At 47.5% G+C, this 21,681-nt stretch overlaps 2 protein-coding genes and 1 long non-coding RNA gene across 3 annotated transcripts in view; 1 reads left to right on the top strand and 2 right to left on the bottom strand.

Moving 5' to 3' along the window:
- lias (lipoic acid synthetase) overlaps window positions 1–11,032 on the bottom strand; it is a 13,107-nt gene extending 2,075 nt beyond the window's left edge. Inside the window, exons 1-7 of the mRNA XM_052509414.1 lie at window positions 10,901–11,032; window positions 10,527–10,702; window positions 7,377–7,470; window positions 7,180–7,260; window positions 6,328–6,484; window positions 5,220–5,277; window positions 1,961–2,089 (exon numbers count right to left, since the gene is read on the bottom strand). Of these exons, the coding sequence (XP_052365374.1) occupies window positions 1,961–2,089; window positions 5,220–5,277; window positions 6,328–6,484; window positions 7,180–7,260; window positions 7,377–7,470; window positions 10,527–10,702; window positions 10,901–10,999 (794 nt within the window). The 5' untranslated portion in view covers window positions 11,000–11,032. The remainder of the gene's footprint in view (window positions 1–1,960; window positions 2,090–5,219; window positions 5,278–6,327; window positions 6,485–7,179; window positions 7,261–7,376; window positions 7,471–10,526; window positions 10,703–10,900) is intronic.
- Window positions 3,268–5,148, bottom strand: LOC127924722 (uncharacterized). The gene is made up of 3 exons (XR_008118708.1): window positions 4,117–5,148; window positions 3,995–4,055; window positions 3,268–3,407 (listed from the first exon to the last, which is right to left on the bottom strand). It is a non-coding gene; the product is annotated as an uncharacterized LOC127924722 (long non-coding RNA).
- Window positions 11,033–11,283: 251 nt separating the features above from the next.
- Window positions 11,284–20,249, top strand: LOC118381786 (60S ribosomal protein L9). The gene is made up of 8 exons (XM_052509413.1): window positions 11,284–11,358; window positions 12,149–12,195; window positions 12,614–12,729; window positions 14,870–14,965; window positions 16,508–16,640; window positions 18,134–18,214; window positions 19,330–19,438; window positions 20,072–20,249. The coding sequence occupies exons 2-7, from the start codon at window positions 12,150–12,152 to the stop codon at window positions 19,434–19,436; spliced, it is 579 nt and encodes a 192-aa protein (XP_052365373.1). The 5' UTR covers window positions 11,284–11,358; window position 12,149; the 3' UTR covers window positions 19,437–19,438; window positions 20,072–20,249.
- Window positions 20,250–21,681: the final 1,432 nt, after the last annotated feature.

Here is a 21,681-nt window from a genome sequence, read left to right as displayed (position 1 = left end):
CCGTCAGTAAGTTACGGACAATATATTCAGACTCGACGGTCCCTCTGGTGCCGATCTGTAGAAAATATAAATGATTTATTTTCCGTCAGTAAGTTACGGACAATATATTCAGACTCGACGGTTCCTCTGGTGCTGATTTGTAGAAAATATAAATGATTTCTTTTCCGTCAGTAAGTTACGGACAATATATTCAGACTCGACGGTCCCTCTGGTGCCGATCTGTAGAAAATATAAATGATTTCTTTTCCGTCAGTAAGTTACGGACAATATATTCAGACTCGACGGTCCCTCTGGTGCTGATTTGTAGAAAATATAAATGATTTCTTTTCCGTCAGTAAGTTACGGACAATATATTCAGACTCGACGTTCCCTCTGGTGCCGATCTGTAGAAAATATAAATGATTTCTTTTCCGTCAGTAAGTTACGGACAATATATTCAGACTCGACGGTCCCTCTGGTGCCGATCTGTAGAAAATATAAATGATTTCTTTTCCGTCAGTAAGTTACGGACAATATATTCAGACTCGACGGTTCCTCTGGTGCTGATCTGTATTCAGGGGAACTGCAAAAACCTTTGAAACCCCAAATGGCACCCTATTCCCTATGAAGTGCACCCTATTCCCTATGAAGTGCACTTCATTTGACATGCACCCTATTCCCTATGAAGTGCACTTCATTTGACATGCACCCTATTCCCTATGAAGTGCACTTCATTTGACATGCACCCTATTCCCTATGAAGTGCACTTCATTTGACATGCACCCTATTCCCTATGAAGTGCACTTCATTTGACATGCACCCTATTCCCTATGAAGTGCACTTCATTTGACATGCACCCTATTCCCTATGAAGTGCACTTCATTTGACATGCACCCTATTCCCTATGAAGTGCACCCTATTCCCTATGAAGTGCACCCTATTCCCTATGAAGTGCACTTCATTTGAACTGCGCCCTATTCCCTATGAAGTGCACCCTATTCCCTATGAAGTGCACTAAGTTGGACCAGAGTCCATTATATGAAGGTTATTGTCTAGGATAGACGTGGTCCAACAGTCAAGTTTCTATTTAAAAAATGGGGGGCGTTTTGATGCCACCTGCTGGTCAGAGTCGGTATTACAACCTCTTAACAAAGACAGTCCATCGTCTCCTTCCCACTGCACCATGGGGGGGCAAATACGGTTCACTGGAAAAATAGTAGCCTGGAATCCAGAACCTGTTGTGTTAACATTCCACTCCTTGTACTCGGTGTCATGACGAGCACTGGAATGATGGGAGAAACAGACTGGAACCCAGGCTACAGCTGTTTCCTTTCAGGTCAGGGAGAAAGAGACGAGAGACGAGAGAGAGAGACAGACAGACAGACAGACAGACAGACAGACAGACAGACAGACAGACAGACAGACAGACAGACAGACAGACAGACAGACAGACAGACAGACAGATAGTTATTCTGAGACCAAACAGACAGGTAGTTATTCTGAGACCAGACAGACAGGTAGTTATTCTGAGACCAGACAGACAGGTAGACAGGCAGACAGACAGGTAGAGGTATATTGACCAGGGTCCTAACAGTGTAGCCATGCTTTACAGTCTGCGTCCCCAAACGACCCCCCCTGTTCCCTATGGGCCCAAGTCAAACGTAGTCCCCTGTATAGGGAATAGGGTCACGTAGGGGTCAGGGCCAGAGTCAAACGTCGTCCCCTGTATAGGGAATAGGGTCACGTAGGGGTCAGGCCCCGAGTCAAACGTAGTCCCCTGTATAGGGAATAGGGTCACGTAGGGGTCAGGCCCCGAGTCAAACGTAGTCCCCTGTATAGGGAATAGGGTCACGTAGGGGTCAGGGCCCCGAGTCAAACGTCGTCCCCTGTATAGGGAATAGGGTCACGTAGGGGTCAGGGCCCGAGTCAAACGGAGTCCCCTGTATAGGGAATAGGGTCACGTAGGGGTCAGGGCCCGTACCTCTGCAGCTCGCGGACGGTCTCCACATTGTGGGCGTAAACGTCCAGCCCTGATTGGGCGATCTTCTCCACCGCTGCCAGGTCTCCTCGGAAATCAGGGGTCAGACATTCCACCGTGACCTGAGAGTTCCTGGAAGAGACAACAACATTTAGTCAGAGGGGTCAGACATTCCACCGTGACCTGGGACTTCCTGGAGGAGACAACAACATTTAGTCAGAGGGGTCAGACATTTCACCGTGACCTGAGACTTCCTGGAGGAGACAACAACATTTAGTCAGAGGGGTCAGACATTCCACCGTGACCTGAGACTTCCTGGATGAGACAACAACATTTAGTCAGAGGGGTCAGACATTCCACCGTGACCTGAGACTTCCTGGAGGAGACAACAACATTTAGTCAGAGGGGTCAGACATTCCACCGTGACCTGAGACTTCCTGGAGGAGACAACAACATTTAGTCAGAGGGGTCAGACATTCCACCGTGACCTGAGACTTCCTGGAGGAGACAACAACATTTAGTCAGAGGGGTCAGACATTCCACCGTGACCTGAGACTTCCTGGAGGAGACAACAACATTTAGTCAGAGGGGTCAGACATTCCACCGTGACCTGAGAGTTCCTGGATGAGACAACAACATTTAGTCAGAGGGGTCAGACATTCCACCGTGACCTGAGACTTCCTGGAGGAGACAACAACATTTAGTCAGAGGGGTCAGACATTCCACCGTGACCTGAGACTTCCTGGAGGAGACAACAACATTTAGTCAGAGGGGTCAGACATTCCACCGTGACCTGAGACTTCCTGGAGGAGACAACAACATTTAGTCAGAGGGGTCAGACATTCCACCGTGACCTGAGACTTCCTGGAGGAGACAACAACATTTAGTCAGAGGGGTCAGACATTCCACCGTGACCTGAGACTTCCTGGAGGAGACAACAACATTTAGTCAGAGGGGTCAGACATTCCACCGTGACCTGAGACTTCCTGGAGAAGACAACAACATTTAGTCAGAGGGGTCAGACATTCCACCGTGACCTGAGACTTCCTGGAGGAGACAACAACATTTAGTCAGAGGGGTCAGACATTCCACCGTGACCTGAGACAACAACATTTAGTCAGAGGGGTCAGACATTCCACCGTGACCTGAGACTTCCTGGAGGAGACAACAACATTTAGTCAGAGGGGTCAGACATTCCACCGTGACCTGAGAGTTCCTGGAGAAGACAACAACATTTAGTCAGAGGGGTCAGACATTCCAACGTGACCTGAGACTTCCTGGAGGAGACAACAACATTTAGTCAGAGGGGTCAGACATTCCACCGTGACCTGAGAGTTCCTGGAGGAGACAACAACATTTAGTCAGAGGGGTCAGACATTCCACCGTGACCTGAGACTTCCTGGATGAGACAACAACATTTAGTCAGAGGGGTCAGACATTCCACCGTGACCTGAGACTTCCTGGATGAGACAACAACATTTAGTCAGAGGGGTCAGACATTCCACCATGACCTGAGACTTCCTGGAGGAGACAACAACATTTAGTCAGAGGGGTCAGACATTCCACCGTGACCTGAGACTTCCTGGATGAGACAACAACATTTAGTCAGAGGGGTCAGACATTCCACCGTGACCTGAGACTTCCTGGAGGAGACAACAACATTTAGTCAGAGGGGTCAGACATTCCACCATGACCTGAGACTTCCTGGAGGAGACAACAACATTTAGTCAGAGGGGTCAGACATTCCACCGTGACCTGAGACTTCCTGGATGAGACAACAACATTTAGTCAGAGGGGTCAGACATTCCACCGTGACCTGAGACTTCCTGGAGGAGACAACAACATTTAGTCAGAGGGGTCAGACATTCCACCGTGACCTGAGACTTCCTGGAGGAGACAACAACATTTAGTCAGAGGGGTCAGACATTCCACCGTGACCTGAGAGTTCCTGGAGGAGACAACAACATTTAGTCAGAGGGGTCAGACATTCCAGTGAGAGGGGAGACAACAACATTTAGTCAGACATTCCACCGTGACCTGAGACTTCCTGGAGGAGACAACAACATTTAGTCAGAGGGGTCAGACATTCCACCGTGACCTGAGACTTCCTGGATGAGACAACAACATTTAGTCAGAGGGGTCAGACATTCCACCGTGACCTGAGACTTCCTGGAAGAGACAACAACATTTAGTCAGAAGACAAAGTGGTTTAATAAGTCAGTCATATACAGACGGATGGATGAATTAATTAATGGCTGAAAGGATGAATGGATGGATGATGGATGGATGAATTAATTAATGGCTGAAAGGATGAATGATGGATGAATTAATTAATAGCTGAAAGGATGATGGATGGATGGATGAATTAATTAATGGCTGAAAGGATGGATGATGGATGATGAATTAATTAATGGCTGAAAGGATGATGGATGGATGATGGATGATGAATTAATTAATGGCTGAAAGGATGATGGATGGATGGATGAATTAATTAATGGCTGAAAGGATGATGGATGGATGGATGAATTAATTAATGGCTGAAAGGATGATGGATGGATGGATGAATTAATTAATGGCTGAAAGGATGATGGATGGATGAATTAATTAATGGCTGAAAGGATGGATGATGGATGAATTAATTAATGGCTGAAAGGATGAATAATGGATGATGAATTAATTAATGGCTGAAAGGATGAATAATGGATGATGAATTAATTAATGGCTGAAAGGATGGAGGATGGATGATGAATTAATAAATGGCTAAAAGGATGATGGATGGATGATGGATGAATTAATTAATTAATGGATGAATGATGGATGAATTAATTAATGGCTGAAAGGATGAATAATGGATGGATGAATTAATTAATGGCTGAAAGGATGAATAATGGATGATGAATTAATTAATGGCTGAAAGGATGGAGGATGGATGATGAATTAATAAATGGCTAAAAGGATGATGGATGGATGATGGATGAATTAATTAATTAATGGATGAATGATGGATGAATTAATTAATGGCTGAAAGGATGATGGATGGATGGATGAATTAATTAATGGCTGAAAGGATGATGGATGGATGGATGAATTAATTAATGGCTGAAAGGATGGATGATGGATGGATGACGAATTAATAAATGGCTGAAAGGATGAATAATGGATGATGAATTAATTAATGGCTGAAAGGATGAATGATGGATGATGGATGAATTAATTAATTAATGGATGAATGATGGATGAATGATGGATGATGGATGAGTACCTCTCCTTCAGGTTGGAGACGGTCTTGGCAAAATGCTCCGCCCCTCCGTCAGCGATATCTGTCGAACACAACGACCCGTTAACCAATCAGCTGACAGAGACAGAGAGAGACCAATCAGCTGACAGGCAGGTCATTAAGGTCACTAACGTCAGATTCACATCAACAGCAGACGTTCAGAGAAAGAGTTTCATTGGACGGTGGACGCCATGGCTGTCCTGTGTCTATGAGAAATAAAACAGGAAGTGGACCTGGATAGGGAAGACTAATGGATCAAGACAACAGAGAATGAAAAGAGATATTTGAGTCACAGCTCCCGAGTGGCGCAGCGGTCTAAAGCACTGCGTCTCAGTGGTAGAGGCGTCACTACAGACCCTGGTTCGATTCCAGGCTGTATGGCACTGCGTCTCAGTGGTAGAGGCGTCACTACAGACCCTGGTTCGATTCCAGGCTGTATGGCACTGCGTCTCAGTGGTAGAGGCGTCACTACAGACCCTGGTTCGATTCCAGGCTGTATGGCACTGCGTCTCAGTGGTAGAGGCGTCACTACAGACCCTGGTTCGATTCCAGGCTATATCACAGCGGTCTAAGGCACTGCATCTCAGTGCTAGAGGCGTCACTACAGACCCTGGTTCGATTCCAGGCTGTATCACAGCGGTCTAAGGCACTGCATCTCAGTGCTAGAGGCGTCACTACAGACCCTGGTTTGATTCCAGGCTGTATCACAACCAGCTGTGATTGGGAGTCACGTAGGGCGGTGCTCAATTAGCCAATGTCCGGGTTTGGTCACTTATTTGAATAATTAATACAGGTAACGAGTGGAGGACAGAGGAGCCTCTTAAAGAAGAAGTTACAGGTCTGTGAGAGCCAGAAATCTTGTTTGTTTGTAGGTGACCAAATACTTATTTTCCACCATAATTTACAATGTGATTTTATGGATTATTTTTTCTCATTTTGTCTGTCATAGTTGAAGTGTACCTATGGTGAAAATTACAGGCCTCTCATCTTTTTAAGTGGGAGAACGTGCACAATTGGTGGCTGACTAAATACTTTTTTTGCCCCACTGTATATAAAAAGGGAGAGAAACAGAAGGAGACGTCTGAGTTACTACCGTCTCTGTCCACAGAGGTCAGAACCACATAGTCCAGACCCCAGGCAGCGATGGCCTTGGCTGTGTTATAGGGCTCATCTGGGTCCAGGGGAGAGGGCTGACGAGCGGTCTTCACAGAACAGAACCTACAGCCACGGGTACATGTGTCCCCCATTAACTACAGAGAGAGACAGAGACAGAGAGAGAGACGCAGAGAGAGAGAGACAGAGAGAGACACAGAGAGAGAGAGAGAGGCAGAGACAGAGAGAGGCAGAGAGAGAGAGAGAGAGGCAGAGACAGAGAGAGAGAGAGACGCAGAGAGAGAGAGAGAGAGAGAGACGCAGAGAGACAGAGAGAGAGAGAGAGGCAGAGAGAGAGAGAGAGAGAGAGAGAGAGAGGCAGAGAGAGACACAGAGAGAGAGACAGAGAGAGAGACAGACGCAGAGAGAGAGGCAGAGAGAGAGGCAGAGAGAGAGAGGCAGAGAGAGACACAGAGAGAGAGAGAGACGCAGAGAGAGACAGACAGACAGAGAGAGAGAGAGAGAGGTCTCCTAGTACAGAGAGAGAGAGAGAGACAGAGAGAGAGACAGACAGACAGAGAGAGAGAGAGACAGGCAGACAGAGAGAGAGAGACAGAGAGAGAGACAGAGACAGAGACAGGCAGACAGAGAGGGAGAGACAGACAGAGAGAGAGACAGACAGAGAGAGAGACAGGTGAGGGTAAACTCAGAGAGAGTACAGAGAGATTAGGACACCTGGTCTCTGTAAACTCACCATGATGGTGGTGTGGTTGAGTTGTCTGATGTACAAGTCAATATGTGAGTAGTAAACTCCTCCCCAACATTAGGACACCTGGCCTCCTAGTAAACTCACCATGATGGTGGCTGTAGCAGTACCATGTTCCCCTCCTCCCCAACACTCTCCAATGTTAGGACACCTGGCCTCCTCACACACCTAAACAACACGAGAACGAAACATACTTGAAAAGGTTCTCTAGTTTTGATTGGGTTTGCATGACACACACACACACACACACACACACACACACACACACACACACACCAACTGACCGTGTGCAGGTTGAGGTCTCTCAGGGTGTTCTTCAGCTTGTTGTAGTTCTTGCCAATAGGAATCTCAGTCTTCAGCCACGGGGGAAGTCTCAGCCTATCACAACAGTCACATTGGTTTCAGCCTATCACAACAGTCACATTGGTTTCAGCCTATCACAACAGTCACATTGGTTTCAGCCTATCACAACAGTCACATTGGTTTCAGCCTATCACAACAGTCACATTGGTTTCAGCCTATCACAACAGTCACATTGGTTTCAGCCTATCACAACAGTCACATTGGTTTCAGCCTATCACAACAGTCACATTGGTTTCAGCCTATCACAACAGTCACATTGGTTTCAGCCTATCACAACAGTCACATTGGTTTCAGCCTATCACAACAGTCACATTGGTTTCAGCCTATCACAACAGTCACATTGGTTTCAGCCTATCACAACAGTCACATTGGTTTCAGCCTATCACAACAGTCACATTGGTTTCAGCCTATCACAACAGTCACATTGGTCTCAGCCTATCACAACAGTCACATTGGTTTCAGCCTATCACAACAGTCACATTGGTCTCAGCCTATCACAACAGTCACATTGGTTTCAGCCTATCACAACAGTCACATTGGTCTCAGCCTATCACAACAGTCACATTGGTTAGTGGACGGTCCTGTGTTCAACAGACTCAAGGGTTTTATTTCACATGGAATAAACAAACATACAGTCAATAACACAATAGAAAAAGTCTATATACAGTGAGTGCAAATGTAGTAAGATTAGGGAGGTAAGGTAATAAATAGGCCAATAGTGGCGAAGTAATTACAATATAGCAATTAAACACTGGAATGGTAGATGTGCAGAAGATGAATGTGCAAGTAGAGATACTGGGGTGCAAAGGAGCAAGATAAATAAATATCAATATGGGGATGAGGTAGATAGATAGATGGGCTGTTTACAGGTGCAGTGATCTGTGAGCTGCTCTGACAGCTGGTGAGGGAGGTAAGAGTCTCCGGCTTCATTGATTTTTGCAGTTTGTTCCAGTCATCGGCAGCAGAGAACTGGAAGGAAAGGCGACCAAAGGAGGAATTGGCTTTGGGTGGGTGCTGCTATGGTGACCAGCGAGCTGAGATAAGGCGGGGCTTTAGAGTTGAGTTTAGAGTTGCAACATTCTAGAAGCTTTCCCTAAAATTCCCAGGTTTTATAGAAATCCCACTTGGAAGATTCCTGGAAACAGGAGGAGATGAGCAGGACATCTGGAGTCCTCCAACCAGGATTTCTGGGAAACCTGGGAATGTTGGGATCATTTTGCGACCCTGTGTTCAATCTACTCTCTCTGAAATGACTCTTCGCTGGTCAGTGAGTTCAGTGAGTTCAAGACAGTATTGACAGTACAGTCACAGACAGAAGAGAGAAGGAGAGACCAGACAGTACAGTCACAGACAGAAGAGAGAGGAGACCAGACAGTACAGTCACAGACAGAAGAGAGAGGAGAGACCAGACAGTACAGTCACAGACAGAAGAGAGAGGAGACCAGACAGTACAGTCAGAGACAGAAGAGAGTACAGTCACAGAGACCAGACAGTACAGTCACAGACAGAAGAGAGAGGAGACCAGACAGTACAGTCACAGACAGAAGAGAGAGGAGACCAGACAGTACAGTCACAGACAGAAGAGAGAGGAGACCAGACAGTACAGTCACAGACAGAAGAGAGAGGAGACCAGACAGTACAGTCACAGACAGAAGAGAGAGGAGACCAGACAGTACAGTCACAGACAGAAGAGAGAGGAGACCAGACAGTACAGTCACAGACAGAAGAGAGAGGAGACCAGACAGTACAGTCACAGACAGAAGAGAGAGGAGACCAGACAGTACAGTCACAGACAGAAGAGAGAGGAGACCAGACAGTACAGTCACAGACAGAAGAGAGAGGAGACCAGACAGTACAGTCACAGACAGAAGAGAGAGGAGACCACACAGTACAGTCACAGCTGATTGGTTACATAATGACTGTGCTGTCAGAGAGCTGATTGGTTACATAATGACTGTGCTGTCAGAGAGCTGATTGGTTACATAATGACTGTGCTGTCAGAGAGCTGATTGGTTACATAATGACTGTGCTGTCAGAGAGCTGATTGGTTACATAATGACTGTGCTGTCAGAGAGCTGATTGGTTACATAATGACTGTGCTGTCAGAGAGCATGATTGGTTACATAATGACTGTGCTGTCAGAGAGCTGATTGGTTACATAATGACTGTGCTGTCAGAGAGCTGATTGGTTACATAATGACTGTGCTGACCCTCATTCAAACAGGATGAGTCTTGATTAAGACAGTCACACATTTAAAGATACTTATTCACGCAGACTAAACCTGATTAAGAGAGAGAACCATTAAGTTATTAGGAGGACTGGTAAACAAACAAAACTACAATCTATTAGCTTTGCCACAATTTAGTTTGTCTTTTCAGTGACTTTGCCAGCTGCAAACAAACGCTCGAGGTAATTACTAGGCTAAGCTGCAAACAAACGCTTTTGGGCAGTTTACTGCTTGCAGCTAACGACTTGAACGAGCTGCAAACAAACGCTCGAGCTGGACAGTCTTTACTGACGGTTGGAGCTGCTTCACGTGATGCATTATTGTTTGTTGTCTAACTTCTTTGCCCTTTGTGCTGTTGTCTGGGCCCAATAATGTACCATGTTGCTGCCACGCTGTGTCATGTTTTGCTGCCATGCTGTGTTGTCTTTAGGTCTCTCTCTAGGTCGTGTCATGTTTTGCTGCCATGCTGTGTCATGTTTTGCTGCCATGCTGTGTTGTCTTTAGGTCTCTCTCTAGGTCGTGTCATGTTTTGCTGCCATGCTGTGTTGTCTTTATTTTATATTTTTTGTCCCAGCCCAGCCCCGGTCCACGCAGGAGGCCGTCAATGTTAACACAAATTTGTTCTTAACTAGTTAAATAAAAGGTTACATTAAAATAAAACGGTATATTGGGAATAGGTAGTACAGACAATTTGTTTAGGTACACACATAGGTCCCGTTCCATCTTATTCCCAAAATCTTGACCAGAGCCCCATGGGGTCAGAGTCGAAAGTAGTGCACTACATCGGGAATAGAGTACCGTTTAGGAAGCAACATATATTAAGGAACCTCTATTTCCCCCCACCTCTCTCCCTTCTGTCTCTTCAGGTTACCCCTGTACTCCTCCCAGTTGTTCTTCTCAGACAGCTCCCCGGATATAAAGTCCTGGAGGTCGGGCCCGTCATCGGACAGCTCCTTCTTGCGGTCCTTCTGTGTCTGGGATGACCTGGCCGCTGTGGTCAGTCCGCTGACGGCGAACACCTGCACACGGACCGGATATTAATCTAACTACACATGATGCCTCTGCTAAATCAGTAACCCGAGGCCAGCGGCCATTGGAGGATCTAATCAGCTACTTATGTTAGCATTAGCCATACTTAGCTAGTATAAACAATTGTAAAAACAAAGAGAGACATTTCAGTGATTATCGGAGCAATCTGGTCAAGTAGATGTACTTACATGTTGGTTGCATTTGGGATTCAACCACCGGGGGTTGCTGGAGAAACGACCCGCAATAAAATAACTTTGTTTGACCAAAGCCATGACTTTAACTAACATTAGCGTCTGTCATTGACAAAACATTTATCTGGGATCGAGTACTTAGTCCTGGTATTAAAATAAAACATAGAAAATAATAAATAATTTCGTCCGCTACTTAATGAATCAATTGATCTCGATTATTTTTTTATATCCGGATTTATTCTAAATGCGATGTTTTTTTTTCTCCCCCTGGGGACCAAAGACGTATAATTTATCAATATATCGCAGTATTTTGCATCCATCATCATCATCATCCTCATCATCAATTGTTTAGTTACGTCTGATCAACGCGTAGCGCCGTGATCGCGTAAGCACGTACCAAGACTACAATTGCGTGATGACGTCCTTTCTTCGTCCTTTCCTCTACTACCGGCGAGGTAAGAAATGGTGGATAACGTTTCTGTCGCTAAAAATCAAACTCCATCTGTGCTCCTCGATATCTAAAACGCCTAATTTTTCACCTTTACGTATTCGCCATATGTATATTAACGATTCGCATTTGTTATTTCCACCCCCAAAACCAGTCGCTATAACTATATATAGTTTGTTTTGCCACCCAGCCCTCTATCCTAGGCCGCAGTCGTCCCCTCCATGCCTGCCTATCTGTCTTTTTAGTAACCAGGGCAACGTGAATAATGCTCAATGTGTGTAAAAATATAACGTTTGTCTTGTATGTACATGGTCGCATTGTTCCAGACCGTTTTAATTAACATGTGTAGGTTATAAAAGTTGTATGGGAGAGGGGGGGCAGTGTTCATGACTCGCTATCTGCCTCTCTTGTTATAGACTGTCTTGTTATAGTTGACAGTTGCCTTTTTTTCTGTCTTGTTATAGTTGACTAGTTTCCTTCTGCGTCTTTTTTATTAACGTTTTACTACTCTTTAACGGTTTCATTTGGACAAGTCAACTGGATGTACCGGGTTACGTAATTGCATGACGTTATCAACAACAGAGTTACCTATAAATATGACAGTCGTTAAATAAAGTAAACACACACACACACACACACTCATGATGTTGCGAGATACCTAACCTAGTTAGTTTAACTAAAGTCATTTAAAACTCCCGTCCTGAAATCGCCAGTCCGCTCCGTAACGTTAGTTGGTTAATATAATGTATTGTAATCGTCAACTCCACCCAATTTGACTCTCTTGTCTATAACCCCAGAATGAAGACCATTCTCAGCAACCAGACTGTGGATATCCCCGACGGTGGTGAGTTTTAACTACTTCCTTAAAACCCGCTGTTCATTTACTGAACCGTCCAACATGTTGATAACCGTGGAATCTATCAATAGACTAATTTAAGGAATTGTTTTTTTAAACCAGACTATAGAGTCAAATGTTTACCTATGTTGCCTAGTGAGTTATTGGTTCAACCCCCTAGAAAATGACTACACTAACTTATTAATGCCATTCCGCTAAGTTACTGTAGTCGGTCTCAGGCTGGCATCCTCAAGAGGCATCGCTGGCGCCTCTCTTCATCAATCCAGCATTTTAGCCTGACTATAGTTGGGTTTTAATGCCATATATTCTAGTGGCCTGGTTAAGATTGTCTAGCTAGTTACTGGTTCTGTGTGTTTGTGTGTGTGTGTCTAACCCCTGTTGTCTCTGCCGTGCCCCCCCCCCCCAGTCGAGGTGAGGCTGAAGGGACGGACTGTCATCGTCAAGGGTCCCCGTGGGGTTCTCCGCAGGGAGTTCAACCACATCAACCTGGAACTCAGCCTGTTGGGGAAGACGCACAAAAAGGTATGGAGACTTGTCTATAGAGGGTACTTGTCGATGGCTTTACCCTACACTGCTCTGGTACTCATCATGCCCAGGGCTCTAAAGTACGACAAAATATTTTGCTGAGCGACCCGGAGTTTTACGTTCAGGAGTAACTGTGTGACTTGTGTAAAATTAATCTCCCAGATAATAAAACTGTTGTAATGACGAGGCTTGGCTGCATCGTTGTTTCAGAGAGCGCCTCTAGAGAAACGAGTGAGTGTCCCGACGATTCGTTAGCGTCACGGTTGCACCAAAACTACAGCAAAAATAAACGTCTTGCTTTGTAAGTCGGGTCAGAAGATGGGACCTAATATGTGGTGGGGGCCTGAAGGAAGAGACTCTTTAATGGGTATATAATAGAAACATCTTTTAAACGACCAGCTGCAGGGGAGATGAACCTCTGTTGCTGGGCTGCCCTGTCGCTAGGCTGGGCTGCCCTGTGGCTAGGCTGGGCTGCCCTGTGGCTAGGCTGGGCTGCCCTGTCGCTAGGCTGGGCTGCCCTGTCGCTAGGCTGGGCTGCCCTGTCGCTAGGCTGGGCTGCCCTGTCGCTAGGCTGGGCTGCCCTGTCGCTAGGCAGGGAAAAGAACTGAGTAAATGGTTCCTTATATAGTGAGGTATTAATGCCATCCTGTTGTTTACGGCAGGGTAGACTAGTGGTTAGAGTGGAGGGGCGGCAGGGTAGACTAGTGGTGAGAGTGGAGGGGCGGCAGGGTAGACTAGTGGTTAGAGTGGAGGGGCGGCAGGGTAGACTAGTGGTTAGAGTGGAGGGGCGGCAGGGTAGACTAGTGGTTAGAGTGGAGGGGCGGCAGGGTAGACTAGTGGTTAGAGTGGAGGGCGGCAGGGTAGACTAGTGGGTTAGAGTGGAGGGGCGGCAGGTAGCCTAGTGGTTAGGGGAGGGGCGGCAGGGCCCCTAGTGGTTAGATCAGGGGCGGCAGGGTAGACTAGTGGTCTCCTGGAGGGGCTAGACTGTGGTTCCAGACTAGACTGTGGATTATGTGGAGGGGCGGCAGGGTTATAAGAGCCCCTAGTGGTTTAGGGGCGGCATCAGGGTTAGTAGACTAGTGGTTAGAGTTCCAGGGCTGCTTGGGATAAATGTAGGGTAGAGCCCCTTCTTTACTAGTGGTTAGAGTGGAGGGGCGGCAGGGTAGACTAGTGGTTAGAGTGGAGGGGCGGCAGGGTAGACTAGTGGTGAGATGGAGGGCGGCATGTATTTATGGTGAGAGTGGAGGGGCCCTTGGTGACATCAGGGCGGCTCTCACATCTCTCTGTGTTCCAGCTGCGTGTGGATAAATGTATTTATAAAGCCCTTCTTTACATCAGGTGTCTCTCCTCTCTGTGTTCCAGCTGCGTGTGGATAAATGTATTTATAAAGCCCCTTCTTTACATCAGGTGTCTCTCCTCTCTCTGTGTTCCAGCTGCGTGTGGATAAATGTATTTATAAAGCCCCTTCTTTACATCAGGTGTCTCTCCTCTCTGTGTTCCAGCTGCGTGTGGATAAATGTATTTATAAAGCCCCTTCTTTACATCAGGTGTCTCTCCTCTCTCTGTGTTCCAGCTGCGTGTGGATAAATGTATTTATAAAGCCCCTTCTTTACATCAGGTGTCTCTCCTCTCTCTGTGTTCCAGCTGCGTGTGGATAAATGTATTTATAAAGCCCCTTTACATCAGGTGTCTCTCCTCTCTCTGTGTTCCAGCTGCGTGTGGATAAATGTATTTATAAAGCCCCTTTACATCAGGTGTCTCTCCTCTCTCTGTGTTCCAGCTGCGTGTGGATAAATGTATTTATAAAGCCCCTTCTTTACATCAGGCGTCTCTCCTCTCTGTGTTCCAGCTGCGTGTGGATAAATGTATTTATAAAGCCCCTTTACATCAGGTGTCTCTCCTCTGTGTTCCAGCTCTGTGTTGGTGGGGCAACCAGCTCTGCAGCTTGTGGGATAAATGTATTTATAAAGCCCTACATCAGTTGGTTCCTCTCTCTGTGTTCCAGCTGCGTGTGGATAAATGTATTTATAAAGCCCCTACATCAGGGTTACCATGGTGAGTGTTGACCCTGCATGTTGGATAAATGTATTTATAAAGCCCCTTTACATCAGGCGTCTCTCCTCTCTCTGTGTTCCAGCTGCGTGTGGATAAATGGTTGGGCAACAGGAAGGAGCTGGCCACAGTCAGGACCATCTGCAGTCACGTCCAGAACATGATCAAGGGAGTTACCATGGTGAGTGTTGACCCTACTGTTGGTTACCGTGGTGAGTGTTGACCCTACTGTTGGTTACCGTGGTGAGTGTTGACCCTACTGTTGGTTACCGTGGTGAGTGTTGACCCTACTGTTGGTTACCATGGTGAGTGTTGACCCTACTGTTGGTTACCATGGTGAGTGTTGACCCTACTGTTGGTTACCGTGGTGAGTGTTGACCCTACTGTTGGTTACCATGGTGAGTGTTGACCCTACTGTTGGTTACCGTGGTGAGTGTTGACCCTACTGTTGGTTACCATGGTGAGTGTTGACCCTACTGTTGGTTACCATGGTGAGTGTTGACCCTACTGTTGGTTACCATGGTGAGTGTTGACCCTACTGTTGGTTACCATGGTGAGTGTTGACCCTACTGTTGGTTACCATGGTGAGTGTTGACCCTACTGTTGGTTACCATGGTGAGTGTTGACCCTACTGTTGGTTACCATGGTGAGTGTTGACCCTACTGTTAGTTACCATGGTGAGTGTTGACCCTACTGTTGGTTACCATGGTGAGTGTTGACCCTACTGTTGGTTACCATGGTGAGTGTTGACCCTACTGTTAGTTACCATGGTGAGTGTTGACCCTACTGTTAGTTACCATGGTGAGTGTTGACCCTACTGTTAGTTACCATGGTGAGTGTTGACCCTACTGTTGGTTACCATGGTGAGTGTTGACCCTACTGTTAGTTACCATGGTGAGTGTTGACCCTACTGTTAGTTACCATGGTGAGTGTTGACCCTACTGTTAGTTACCATGGTGAGTGTTGACCCTACTGTTAGTTACCATGGTGAGTGTTGACCCTACTGTTAGTTACCATGGTGAGTGTTGACCCTACTGTTGGTTACCATGGTGAGTGTTGACCCTACTGTTGGTTACCATGGTGAGTGTTGACCCTACTGTTGGTCACCATGGTGAGTGTTGACCCTACTGTTAGTTACCATGGTGAGTGTTGACCCTACTGTTAGTTACCATGGTGAGTGTTGACCCTACTGTTAGTTACCATGGTGAGTGTTGACCCTACTGTTAGTTACCATGGTGAGTGTTGACCCTACTGTTAGTTACCATGGTGAGTGTTGACCCTACTGTTAGTCACCATGGTGAGTTTTGACCCTACTGTTAGTCACCATGGTGAGTGTTGGCCCTACTGTTAGTTACCATGGTGAGTGTTGACCCTACTGTTACCATGGTGAGTGTTGACCCTACTGTTACCATGGTGAGTGTTGACCCTACTGTTACCATGGTGAGTGTTGACCCTACTGTTACCATGGTTACCACTGGTGAGTGTTGACCCTACTGTTACCATGGTGAGTGTTGACCCTACTGTTAGTTACCATGGTGAGTGTTGGCCCTACTGTTAGTTACCATGGTGAGTGTTGGCCCTACTGTTAGTTACCATGGTGAGTGTTGACCCTACTGTTACCATGGTGAGTGTTGACCCTACTGTTACCATGGTGAGTGTTGACCCTACTGTTACCATGGTGAGTGTTGGCCCTACTGTGTTTAACCCTCTCTCTCCTCTCCAGGGTTTCCGCTATAAGATGCGCTCGGTGTACGCCCATTTCCCCATCAACGTTGTGATGCAGGAGAGTGGAGCTCTGGTGGAGATCAGGAACTTCCTGGGGGAGAAATACATCCGCCGGGTCCGGATGAGACAGGGTGAGTCTGGGGGGTGGGGGGTGACAGGGAGAGTCTGGGGGGGTGAAAGGGAGAGTCTGGGGGTGGTGAAAGGGAGAGTCTGGGGTGGTGAAAGGGAGAGTCTGGGGGTGGTGAAAGGGAGAGTCTGGGGGGGGTGAGTCTTGGGGGTGGGGGGTGAAAGGGAGAGTCTGGGGGGTGAAAGGGTGAGTCTGGGGGGGTGAAAGGGTGAGTCTGGGGGGTGAAAGGGTGAGTCTGGGGGGTGAAAGGGTGAGTCTGGGGGGTGAAAGGGTGAGTCTGGGGGGTGAAAGGGTGAGTCTGGGGGGTGACAGGGTGAGTCTGGGGGGGGTGACAGGGTGAGTCTGGGGGGGTGGTGACAGGGTGAGTCTGGGGGTGAATGGGAGAGTCTGGGGGGTGAATGGGAGAGTCTGGGGGGTGAATGGGAGAGTCTGGGGGGTGAATGGGAGAGTCTGGGGGGTGAATGGGAGAGTCTGGGGGGTGAATTTAGAGAGTCTGGGGGGGGTGAATGGGAGAGTCTGGGGGGTTAATGGGAGAGTCTGGGGGGGGGGTTAATGGGAGTCTGGGGGGTTAATGGGAGAGTCTGGGGGTGGTGAATGGGAGAGTCTGGGGGTGGTGAATGGGAGAGTCTGGGGGGGTGAATGGGAGAGTCTGGGGGGTGAATGGGAGAGTCTGGGGGGTGAATGGGAGTGTCTGGGGGGTGAATGGGAGAGTCTGGGGGTGAATGGGAGAGTCTGGGGGGTGAATGGGAGAGTCTGGGGGGTGAATGGGAGAGTCTGGGGGGTTCTGGGAGAGTCTGGGGGGTTAATGGGAGAGTCTGGGGGTGGTGAATGGGAGAGTCTGGGGGGGTGAAAGGGAGAGTCTGGGGGGTGAATGGGTGAGTCTGGGGGTGGAAGGGTGAGTCTGGGGGGTGGAAGGGTGAGTCTGGGGGGTGAATGGGAGAGTCTGGGGGGTGAATGGGAGAGTCTGGGGGGGGTGAATGGGAGAGTCTGGGGGGTGAATGGGAGAGTCTGGGGGGGTGAAAGGGAGAGTCTGGGGGTGAAAGGGAGAGTCTGGGGGGTGAAAGTGAGAGTCTGGGGGGTGACAGGGAGAGTCTGGGGGTGAATGGGTGAGTCTGGGGGTGGAAGGGTGAGTCTGGGGGTGAAGGGGAGACTCTGGGGGGGGGAAGGGCCACCAGTTATTTGACAACGTCAGGTGCATATAGACAACGGTGGGCCTGGGCTACTTGTTTTAATTAACCTTTAAAGATGGTCTTAGTTACAACCATCCTACCTGTAGAGTCGCTCTGGATAAGAGCGTCTGCTAAATGACTTAAATGTAAATGTAGAGGAATCCTCTGTAGAACCCTGGAGCATTTAGCTCTAGCTTCAGGATGTGTGGCGATTTCCAATGCAGAGATGCCTGGCTGACGGTCTGTCTCTCCCTCTGTCTCCCCCTCTCTCTGTTTCTCTGTCTCTCTGTGTCTCTGTCTGTCTGTCTCTCTGTCTCGTCTCTCTCAGGTGTGTCCTGTGCCGTGTCTGCAGCCCAGAAGGATGAGTTGATTCTGGAGGGAAACGATATTGAGCTGGTGTCTAACTCTGGTGAGGCACACATCACCCCCCCCCTCCTTCAGACCCTGTGTATTATTACCCAGATACCCCCTCTGTTCTCTCTCCCAGTCTGATGTCCTGGTGTTTCCTTCAGACCCTGTGTATTAATTATTACCCAGATACCCCCTCTGTTCTCTCTCCCAGTCTGATGTCCTGGTGTTTCCTTCAGACCCTGTGTATTAATTATTACCCAGATACCCCCTCTGTTCTCTCTCCCAGTCTGATGTCCTGGTGTTTCCTTCAGACCCTGTGTATTATTACCCAGATACCCCCTCTGCTCTCTCTCCCAGTCTGATGTCCTGGTGTTTCCTTCAGACCCTGTGTATTATTACCCAGATACCCCCTCTGTTCTCTCTCTCCCAGTCTGATGTCCTGGTGTTTCCTTCAGACCCTGTGTATTATTACCCAGATACCCCCTCTGTTCTCTCTCTCCCAGTCTGATGTCCTGGTGTTTCCTTCAGACCCTGTGTATTATTACCCAGATACCAGACCCTCTGTTCTCTCTCCCAGTCTGATGTCCTCTGTTCTCTCTCCCAGTCTGATGTCCTGGTGTTTCCTTCAGACCCTGTGTATTATTACCCAGATACCCCCTCTGTTCTCTCTCCCAGTCTGATGTCCTGGTGTTTCCTTCAGACCCTGTGTATTATTACCCAGATACCCCCTCTGCTCTCTCTCTCCCAGTCTGATGTTCTTCGTGTTTATTCTACAAAATACATCTGTTATGAGGCCTCTTCTCCCTCTATTTACCTCTTACAGCATCACCGTGGGATTCTAGAATGTTGTGACTGGGATTCTAGAATGTTGTGACTGGGATTCTAGAATGTTGTGACTGGGATTCTAGAATGTTGTGACTGGGATTCTAGAATGTTGTGACTGGGATTCTAGATTCTAAGGTGTATAGCCTTTTCTCCTACTACAACCGGACTGTGTATCTCTCTCTCAATTCCGGGTGGTAAGTGATGCTGTCTGTCCCCTCTCTCCCATCCTCCCCTCTCCTAGCTCTAAGTTCTAACTAGTTGCGTGTATATTGACCTCTTTGACCCCTGTGTGACCCTCCAAGCTGTCGTACCCTGCTCACCGCCCCAGCCTCTCTCTCTCTCTTCCAGCCGCTCTCATCCAGCAAGCCACCACGGTCAAAAACAAGGATATCAGGAAGTTCCTGGACGGAATCTACGTGTCTGAGAAGGGAACAGTCGTCCAGAAAGAGGATTAGAGGTTAGAATTACCCAGAGTCTCTCTCTGTCTGATGTCCACACCGTGTCAGTCAATGCATGTTGTCATGCTGCACTTTGAAAAACCTTTTTTTTATGCTATAATCTTTCTGACAATGCAAGGCTTTAACCAACGTTAGATAAATGATACGCCTGTAACCTGCATTATGGGGCTTATTAGAGACGTTTGAACTGAACCAGCCCTAAATGCCTCGTGCGCCATCTTGTTTTTTACTCTTAACAGTTCTCTCTCCTTCCTCTCCTCTTGTTCTCTCTCTCCTTCCTCTCCTCTTGTTCTCTCTCTCCTTCCTCTCCTCTTGTTCTCTCTCTCCTTCCTCTCCTCTTGTTCTCTCTCTCCTTCCTCTCCTCTTGTTCTCTCTCTCCTTCCTCTCCTCTTGTTCTCTCTCTCCTTCCTCTCCTCTTGTTCTCTCTCTCTCCTTCCTCTCCTCTTGTTCTCTCGCTCTCCTTCCTCTCCTCTTGTTCTCTCGCTCTCCTTCCTCTCCTCTTGTTCTCTCGCTCTCCTTCCTCTCCTCTTGTTCTCTCGCTCTCCTTCCTCTCCTCTTGTTCTCTCGCTCTCCTTCCTCTCCTCTTGTTCTCTCGCTCTCCTTCCTCTCCTCTTGTTCTCTCTCTCCTCCAGCCATTCTGATCCAACAAGTCACCACGGTCAAGAAGGACATCAGGGAGTTCCTGGATGGGATCTACGTCAGTGAGAAGAGACCGCTGTGGCGGAAACCAGACGGACGAATAACTGAATCAGATGTATCTCTGGAACTCACTATTGACCAATAAAATCCCCCCCTTTTTTTTCAACGACACCCCCACATCCTGTGTTTGTGGTTCCTATTGGCTGGTTCATGTAGTTTAAAACCAAGCTGGTCATTTCTCTTCTTCCTGTTAGTCAACTCATTTTCGGCGTCGCACCAAACAGACATTAAATTACTTATGCTTAGTTCATAACCATCTGGGAATTTGACACATACGACTGGGAGAAATCCACTTGAAGGGCCCCCCCCCCAACTGGTAATCTACTAGTGGGAATTGACCATAAAGACTGGGAGAAATCCACTAGAAGGGCCCCCCCCAACTGGTAATCTACTAGTGGGAATTTAACAGACTGGGAGAAATCCACTTGAAGGGCCCCCCAACTGGTAATCTACTAGTGGGAATTGACCATAAAGACTGGGAGAAATCCACTAGAAGGGCCCTCAACTGGTAATCTACTAGTGGGAATTTACCATAAAGACTGGGAGAAATCCACTAGAAGGGCCCCCCCCAACTGGTAATCTACTAGTGGGGGAAGCTATCATCCTGAGCGTCCACTTCTCCCACATGGTGACCTCTGACCTCACCTACTAATGAAAATAACCTGTTTTTTTGGGCAGATTAAATTGCAACAAAAAAACATGGAAACATTTTATTATTATTTTTTACACTTTGTTTACAAAGCAGATGGATTTCGACACTGTTTGTTAACCATTAAGCCAATCCGGAGTTTCTCATGAGTTCAAATCAGGTGAAGCCATCCAGCTGTTATTTATGCCTTCACAAAACTGGTAAATTCCAACATCCCACTTGGGTGTGAATGCAGCATGAAATACTGAATTTAGAATTCTATTGTTACACCCACAAATTCCGTCTCTGGTTCCTATTGGCTGACATGTTATAGTGCATTCTAACAGGTAATAATCAGACCAATCGAACGCTCTGGGGGATATTACAGGAACTTCAAGTCTAAAGCTGTAAAATAAATGGGTCTGTTCAGAGGGCTGCAATGTTAGTGTTTGGATATTAGTCGTGTGTCAGAAAGATCTGCAAAGTGTTTTCAAAAACTAAGAAGAATCCTGTGGAAACAATACAAGGTACGTCATGTAGGATCCCATCAGTGTCACCTCAGAACAGGGACTGGTAGGATCCCATCAGTGTTACCTCAGAACAGGGACTGGTAGGATCCCATCAGTGTTACCTCAGAACAGGGACTGGTAGGATCCCATCAGTGTCACCTCAGAACAGGGACTGGTAGGATCCCATCAGTGTCACCTCAGAACAGGGACTGGTAGGATCCCATCAGTGTCACCTCAGAACAGGGACTGGTAGGATCCCATCAGTGTCACCTCAGAACAGGGACTGGTAGGATCCCATCAGTGTTACCTCAGAACAGGGACTGGTAGGATCCCATCAGTGTTACCTCAGAACAGGGACTGGTAGGATCCCATCAGTGTTACCTCAGAACAGGGACTGGTAGGATCC

The sequence above is a fragment of the Oncorhynchus keta genome, unplaced genomic scaffold, assembly GCF_023373465.1.
Source record: "Oncorhynchus keta strain PuntledgeMale-10-30-2019 unplaced genomic scaffold, Oket_V2 Un_contig_448_pilon_pilon, whole genome shotgun sequence".
Taxonomy (NCBI): domain Eukaryota; kingdom Metazoa; phylum Chordata; class Actinopteri; order Salmoniformes; family Salmonidae; genus Oncorhynchus; species Oncorhynchus keta.
The sequence above is the reverse complement of the archived record's forward strand: the minus strand, read 5'-3'. Positions and strand labels throughout refer to the sequence as shown.

Excerpts from the sequence above, each read along its gene's own strand:
- LOC118381786 (XM_052509413.1), top strand. The coding sequence starts at position 12,150 with ATGAAGACCATTCTCAGCAACCAGACTGTGGATATCCCCGACGGTG. Across the intron at positions 12,730-14,869 it reads TGGGGAAGACGCACAAAAAG|CTGCGTGTGGATAAATGGTT; the intron begins GTATGGAGACTT and ends TCTGTGTTCCAG. Across the intron at positions 14,966-16,507 it reads TGATCAAGGGAGTTACCATG|GGTTTCCGCTATAAGATGCG; the intron begins GTGAGTGTTGAC and ends TCTCCTCTCCAG.